We start from the raw sequence: 8,359 nt of genomic DNA on the forward strand, positions 1-8,359 counted from the left end.
GAGATCCCTGCTTAGAACAGTTCTTCCAGTTGGCTCCCCCACCCCTCATAGTACACCCAAATATATGACTTTGTCATAGCACATATTATAATCCAGTTCATACGAGTAGATGCACTTGCATTTTTCAGTGAAGGTTAGAGTTTTGAAACACACAAGAACTCAGTAAAGTTCTGGATTTTATTATATAAAGAACAATGTGTCCTAGTTTATGATAGAGTGAACGTCTTAGCAATTAAATTTACATGGTTGTTCTGTATGCAGGAGAACAATCTGACTGTGGTCACAGAGTTTATCCTTCTAGGATTTCAAGGCAGTCAATATTTAACAACATTCCTGTTCTGTCTTCTCCTCGTGGTTTACTATGGAACAATATGTGGGAACCTCCTGATCATCACAGTGGTGTCCTCCAGCAAGAACCTCCACACTCCAATGTACTTTTTCATCTCACAATTGTCCATGAGTGACATCTTATTAACAACTGATATTGTTCCCAACATGCTTCACATCCTACTGAATAATACGGGGACCGTTACTTTTTCTGGCTGTATCATTCAGTTTTATGTTTTCTGTGGTTCAGAGATATTTGAGTGCTTTCTCCTCACAGTGATGTCCTATGACAGATATGTGGCCATCTGTAATCCCCTCCATTACACTTCTATTATGACAACTACATATTGTATGAGATTGGTTGTCATCTGCTGGTTGTTAGGATTTTTCACTGCGTTCATTGACATTCTAATGATTCTGAGGTTAAAATTTTGTGGTCCAAATATCATTGATCATTTCTTCTGTGACCTTGTCCCATTGATAGAAATGGCCTGTTCTGATAAGTATTTCATTAAACTTCAAATCTACTTACTAAGTATACCGACGGTCATCACACCGCCCATAATAATCATTATGTCTTATGTTAAAATTATTTCAGTCATCTTAAGGATTCCATCCAATACCAGTAGACAGAAAGCCTTCTCCACCTGTAGCTCCCACCTCATTGTGGTCTCCATATTTTACTGGACTTTGTTCACAGTTTATATTGTTCCAACAAGAGGACAAACACTGACCATGAGTAAAATCCTATCACTGCTGTATACTGTGTTTACTCCTTTGATCAACCCCATTATATACAGTCTGAGGAATAAAGACATAAATAAAGCCGTACAGGGAACATTTACTAAATATACTAGATGTGGCAATTGCCCATAAATTAATGTATTTCGTAGGGTGCACCTTCAAACAGAGCATCATCATCTAAGACTGGTTGCTGTACTTGGTAATCATGACCAAATAATAGGTAAACTATACATATCTAACTAACTACAGAGATCACTAACTGGAAAAACAGCCAACAAACATCAACGTGTCTACATGCAATGCTCCGCTTAGGAGAGTCTACAGTTGCCCCCTAGGTATTCTCCACAACCCACTGCGAGGCAGGATGAGTTTGGCTGCTGGGGACCAAGGTTGCATCTATGGTGTAAAGGGATTTACAGTAAAACAGGTGCAATTTCTCAAGTCACAGACCTAACCATATGACCAAAGAAAAGCAGAAAGGATAACCAAAGAAGACAAAGTCAAAACCAGGAGTGTAAAGATATATTCAAATCAGTATGCAAGAAATTAATCAATAGAACAATCCAAAGTTCCAAACCTGGAGAGTAGAGCTACAGCTGAATCAGTAGACAATAGGTCAATTAGTTGAGCTACAGTAGCCAAAGTTGGTACACAGAGGATAAATGATCAGGTACATAAAGTTCAGGCATATAGCACAGAAACAGAACGAGAGCCAGGCAATAATACACAATCACAGACACTGACCTTGTGTAAGCGCCTGCTTTAAATCCTCTGTCTATAACTTTTGGAGGCAAGACAAAGCCCTGAATTTCTCAGCATCACAAGTATTTGCCTGGCCTACCAGTGAGTGTGCTGTATTGTGCCTGGTGTCAACATATTCCAAAATGAAACCATTATAAATAATCTCTTTTATGGCCACCATTATGAACTAAAATACACATGATCTACCGTATGTGTCACCGTCAGACATCTGAGAAGCTCTCACATACGTTCTTCAGAACCTCCTGCTTGAGGTTCTTTTGTTTTGCTTTCGTTTTGTCATCTCGTTAGCCTCTCTCAGCTGTCATGTAGTTGCACTGATTGCATCCCTTTAAATCCCTTCCCATACTGCATCACTTTGCGGTTTATACAACTTCCTGGAGTGTGTACATGCTGGATGCTACAACTGATCCTTCTACAGATAAGTCTGTTCATTGATTTGTGTTTTCCTGTTTGCTTGATCCTAGGTGACCCTGACTCCCTCCGTATTAAGTGTAGGGAGCCGGTGGTCGTGTCCCCTCACTATTCTAGGGTGTTCAGGTGTCATACAGTCGAGGTACGAGGGCATGCAATTTTCTATCATAGAGATCTTTGCATGGGCTGAGAAGACAGGGAGAGTTTCAGGGCTTAAATAGGGGTCACCCTTTTGTTCCTTAGTTTTGGATCAAGCCAGTCAGATCCTTAATTGTAACTTCTTGTTTTCTGTTACACCATCCGTGACAGTATGTTGAAAATAAAGTAACTGGAGACCACGAGGGGAGGTGTTTATACTGTGCATGCAGACTATATGGCAACACACAGAGCCCTTAAACCAGGGGTGCACAGACCCCAGGGCCAGAAGCCACAGTTAAAGTGGAAATAGTGGCCAAAAAAAAAAAAGAGTGTTCACTGTCCCCCAACCGTCTTTTTACGACCTCTTTTAAAAAAATAAAATAAACTATAAATAAATAAATTATAAAAAAAAATAGTAAACATAAATAAAAGGAAAAAAAGAAAACGTGCAAAATAAAAAAACAAATGTCAGGGTTCCTCCAGGGTCTTTTTATGACTTCTTGGGGGACATATTTTGTAGTAGAAATATATTAAAACTTAAGTTAAAAAATGCACAACAAAACCACACACACCAACCAAAACCGTCACCATTTATGTTAAACTATACATATTATATAATAAAATGACCGACACAAAATAGGGTACCAATTATAATAATTTATTTTGGTGTCAGCTTGCATATTAAAAGAATAAGGAGCTAGAGTTAGGAAAAAAAAAAATAATTTAAAACTGTTTTGTACAGTTTACCCTAGATAAAATAAAAAATATTATAAAGCCCTGTTTCACGTAAAAAAATAAATAAATAAAGTTGCAAAAATTATTTTGGTAGTCTAACAAATAAAGAAAGTTAAAGTTACAGCTGTTTGAACCTCCACATTTGCTAAATTACACACAAATGTCTGGTCATTCAGAGCTTTTCAGGGCCTGGTCATTAAAGGGTTAACCAATGAGCGCTTTCCCCGCTAGTAAGGGAAAGTGCTTACTGGTTATTAGATGGGGTCTGTAACTGGGGGGAAGAAGGCGGTAATAACCAGTGAGCGCCTTCTTTTGTAGAGAAGTAAAGCTCTGATTTATGAATAGGAGGCAGGATGGAAGGAAATGTAACCACTGTTCCATGTTTTTCCAGTAAAAATATGATTTTTTAACAAGTTCCTTCAGCATGGCTCCTGAAATAGAAGATTCACACTTACCTGCTCCACGCCGCTCCGGTCCTCCGCTGGTTCCATTTTCCGGTCCCTGCGCTGTTTACACCTAGCAGTGCATGGGCATGGTCACATACCCCACTCCATTCAGTAATTGGCTTCAGCAGTGACATGCTGCTTGTGGCCACATCACCACTGAACCAGAATCTCCATCCTAGAACTACGTGTCTCTGAGAAACCAATTAAGGAGTTAACACAAAGTGTGTTGACTTTTAAGGATCATACTGAACTCAATAAATGGGAGTCAGAATTGGGGACAAACAATGGTAGATACAAATCAATTCGGGTAGATCTCAAACATAGACAATTTATACTGAATTTAGAGATAAGACAGGCAATTTGAATCCTCAGCAGGTCAACACAGGGATCCAATATTGAGACCTCTGCATCAGAAACTGGTAATGTGGATCGTGATACCCCAAAGCCCCACTATTTCAGGAGTGGGAGAGGTTTCTTCAGAGGATGAGGCTGTGCCAGAGGCGGCTGTAGGAGATATCAGAAGAAAGGTAGAAGAAAGAATAACAGGGTCTATCCTTCAACAAACTCAGGAACTCAACAGTCATGGGAGGCACCAATCTAGTTCAGACTATCGTGTTCCAATTTATCATTATGTCCCACTACCTCTGTAATGCCTCAGAGGTGCATTACCTATTCTGCATCTTGCTACTGTCTCATATTGTTAACCATGTGTCATCCTATGTATTAATTTATAGGTCCCGCAAAATGTGTATTCATATTTCTTATTATGTAACTGTTTATTATGTGTAATATGCCTGGTTCAACAGCAGGTGGCAGCATAAATGGCAGAGCTACAGGTACATAGAGTGGAACCTTCTTTTCAATTCTAAACCCCACTCTGTGGTGTGGTGGGTGTTTTCCCACTTGCTGCAGGGAGGGAGGCGTTTTAGTTTAGAGTTAGTCTAATTTACCCCATGCCAAGGGAGGGTGTGCAGCAGGTGCCCATCCCTGTTGGACATGGCCTTGCCTAGGCCAGCTGGAGCACCTTCAGCTCAGCTTGATATGGAGGCAGAAGCTGGAAACCTCTGAGGCCAGGAGTAAAGTTTTCCCTGGACAGTTTAGAGACTACAAGAAGGAAGTTGTACAGCTATCCTGTTAGCATAGCAAAGCCAGAGAGCAACAGACTTGGCAAAGAGGAGTTTGCCTGCCACCGGTAATGCCAAAGCCTGCTGAGAACCAAGATAATGTCTGCAAACTATTTGGAGAAATGATTTTTTAAGTAAAGCTGTTATCAACTTCATCACAAGGTCTGGAATCAATTTATTTCTTCATCCCCTTCATCACTTACCCCCTTTGCTCTGCTACTGACAACGACACCCGGAGTCCAGCGTATCCAGGTAGGAGCACTGTGACATGTGCACCAACATTAAGGGACATTTAAGCCACCCTACTCCACTCTGGTATTCCTACACCTGGGTACTATCTGCTACATCACTAAAAGGGGCCATGTGCCCTTGTTGCTTCACTGCAACTGGCGTCACGAAAAACATTTGCTTTAAGGAACCCATGGCCGATGCCGTGCATCGCACCTCTTATTCATCTTACAGTACTGCGAACCAAATGTCACAATTTTTTTAGGACAGAACGCACAACCCAACTCATACACCCTACGAGAACTCACACAGGTCCAAATAAATATCAACTCGACAAATGATTCATTGATTCTGAATCTGTTGGGAATTATACTGACGGATTCTGAACTAAAAATGTCATCTAAAGGTTTATAATTTGTCCCTAAAACAAAATTTACTGTATTTGATTAAATCAAAGATCTACATTTTTTCAATAGAAAGATTTGTTGGCATAAAACATTTACACAAACCAACAAAAAAAAAAAGTCTAGAATTGGGGATAGAATTAGAGGGCCTTCAGAGTGTAGAGGATTTGGCTCAATTGATGGAAGATAGTGAAAGAGAAAAAGGTAAAGGACCCTCTAGCTCTCTGAGAAACAAAAGTAGAAAGATGCCACCAAAGGGGTCAGATCAACATATTGATCTATTTATCAATTCAGTAATCAGGGACCTGGAACAGTTAGATCAAAACACCAACCTTATTCATAATAAAAACTTCTCCACTAGAAAGATTGAGGGTCTCAAAAGCATACTGAGAAAAAGGACCTTATAATTAAAACATCCGATAATGGAGAAAATATACAATACAAACAAATGTGTCTATCTCTTCTCTCTGATGCAAAAAGCTATGAGATCCTTACCAGTGATCCAACTAAGCGATATCAATCTGAACTGTCGAGTCTACTAAAAGAGGCCTTAGAAAACTGCTGGATTGATCGTAACAAATATGATGTTTTATTCCCTCAACATCACAAAATTGCAAATTTTTACATGGACTTCCAAAAATACATAAAGGTTTAAATCCGTTCAAAGGTAGACCGATATATCCACACAGTGTTGGACTGTGGTGCCTAGGGCCCACCAGTAAAATGCATTTTGGGGGCCACCGTATGGATACATTCAAATATTACCTTCTCACACAGCAGCAAGATGCTACCAGATGATTGAATATGGGGGGTCTCTGCAGCAACTTTGAGAAGGTAGGTCCTGGGAAAAAGAGGATACTGGCAGCTTTCGGATTGTGTCTATAATAATTAACTGGGGAGTTTATTTAAAACCCCTTAAGGACCCTGGGATTTTCCATTTTTGCGTTTTCGGTTTTCACTCCCCACCTTCCCATAGTCCTAACTTTTTTATTTTTCCATTCACATAGACTTGAGTGCTTATTTTTTGCAGGACAAGTTGTACTTTCTAATTGCACCATTTACGATTGCATACCATGTAGTAGGAAGCAGGGAAAAATTCCAAATGGGGTAGAATTGTGAAGAAAAAAAACACAATTCTGATAAAGGTTTTTATTTTTTTTACACTGTACACTATACGGTAAAATTGACCTGTTATCTTCATTCTCCAGATCAGTATGGTTACAACGATACCACACTTGTATAATTTTTCCTGCGTTTTAATACTGATTTTTTTTTTAAACCTTTGAGGAAAATAAATATGTTTATAACCATATTCTGACCCCTCACACAGCCTGTGTACGGGGCTGTGTGAGGGCTCATTTTTTGCGGGACAATCTGTTCTTTTCAGTGATACCAATTGAAATATGTGCGATTTGTTGCTCACTTTCTATTAAAAAAATATTGGATAGTTGAAGTAACAAAAAATGGCAAATTGGCTGTTTATATTTTTTTCCCGTTACGCCATTTGCCATTAATATTGTTATATTTTAATAGTATGGGCATTTTCACACGCGGCAATGCCCATGATGTTTTTTTTTTTATTGTTTAAGTATTTTTATTTTAAGGAAAGGGGTGATTTGAACTTTTAGATTTATTTTATTTTTTTATATTTGCTTAAACTTTTTTTTTACTTTTTTTTAAGTCACCTTGGGTGACAATAACTGACAATCATTAGATTGCCTTTTGTGTTCATTGATGTCTATATACAGTTGCAAGAAAAAGTATGTGAACCCTTTGGAATTATATGGATTTCTGCACAAATTGGTCATAAAATGTGATCTGATCTTCATCTAAGTCACAACAATAGACAATCACAGTCTGCTTAACCTAATAACACACAAATAATTAAATGTTACCATGTTTTTATTGAACACACCATGTAAACATTCACAGTGCAGGTGGAAAAAGTATGTGAACCCTTGGATTTAATAACTGGTTGAACCTCCTTTGGCAGCATTAACTTCAACCAAACATTTCCTGTAGTTGCAGATCAGACGTGCACAACGGTCAGGAGTAATTCTCGACCATTCCTCTTTACAGAACTGTTTCAGTTCAGCAATATTCTTGGGATGTCTGGTGTGAATCGCTTTCTTGAGGTCATGCCACAGCATCTCAATCGGGTTGAGGTCAGGAGTCGGACTCTGACTGGGCCTCTCCAGAAGGCGTATTTTCTTCTGTTTTTAAGCCATTCTGTTGTTGATTTACTTCTATACTTTGGGTCATTGTCCTGTTGCAAGACATATATTCTGTTGAACTTCAGATGGTGGACAGATGGCCTTAAGTTCTCCTACAAAATGTCTTGATAAGCTGGAACTTACACTTCACCAGCAGTATTAGCAATGTTGGGGTTAATTTCCTAGATCTATGTATTTTTGTGGAAAATGAAAGTTTGATCACGAGAACCTATTTCAAAGAAACATATGTGAATGCATATCTTGACAGGACCAGCTGCCATCATGATGTATGGCTAAATAACATTGCAAAAGGACAGTTTAATAGAATAGCACGTAACTGTACGAAGGTAGAAGATATAGAAAGCAGAGTAAAGTGATTAAGGAAAGGTTTGGGGAAAAAAGGTATGAGAAGGAAGAGCTGGAAGGGTGCCGGAAAAGTTTGGAAGTGGTTGTGAAAAAGAAAGGAAGAAAGATAGGGATTTCTGCTTCATGTTCATGACACAATTTAATGCCAGTGTAGGGTTCTTGAAAAACGTGATTAAAAGAAATTGGGCAACTTTGAAGAATGACCCCATCCTAGGGAAAGAGATACCTAGGAGGCCAGAGATTGTATATAAGAAGGCTCCTAACCTAAATACACGTTTAGTACATAGTGCAATCTAGTCGACTGCCCTCCAAAAAGAGCTTTTGCATAGGTTGTAAAAATAGGATTTTCAAAGCTAGAACACAACACGTGGGAGCAGTGAAGTCAACAGTAAGTAGGACAAGAGTTTAAAGTGAGGGGGGGCTTGTCCTGTAAGAATGAGGGGGTGATATACATACTGGAG

The 8,359-nt window shown here is 39.0% G+C and overlaps 1 protein-coding gene across 1 annotated transcript; it reads left to right on the forward strand.

The window, feature by feature from the left end:
* The first annotated feature begins 255 nt into the window (after window positions 1-255).
* On the forward strand, window positions 256-7,695 carry LOC122925473 (olfactory receptor 6N1-like). The gene is made up of 2 exons (XM_044276829.1): window positions 256-1,160; window positions 7,650-7,695. The coding sequence occupies exons 1-2, from the start codon at window positions 256-258 to the stop codon at window positions 7,693-7,695; spliced, it is 951 nt and encodes a 316-aa protein (XP_044132764.1).
* The last annotated feature ends 664 nt before the right edge of the window (window positions 7,696-8,359 follow it).

The sequence above is a fragment of the Bufo gargarizans genome, chromosome 2, assembly GCF_014858855.1.
Source record: "Bufo gargarizans isolate SCDJY-AF-19 chromosome 2, ASM1485885v1, whole genome shotgun sequence".
NCBI classification, from domain to species: domain Eukaryota; kingdom Metazoa; phylum Chordata; class Amphibia; order Anura; family Bufonidae; genus Bufo; species Bufo gargarizans.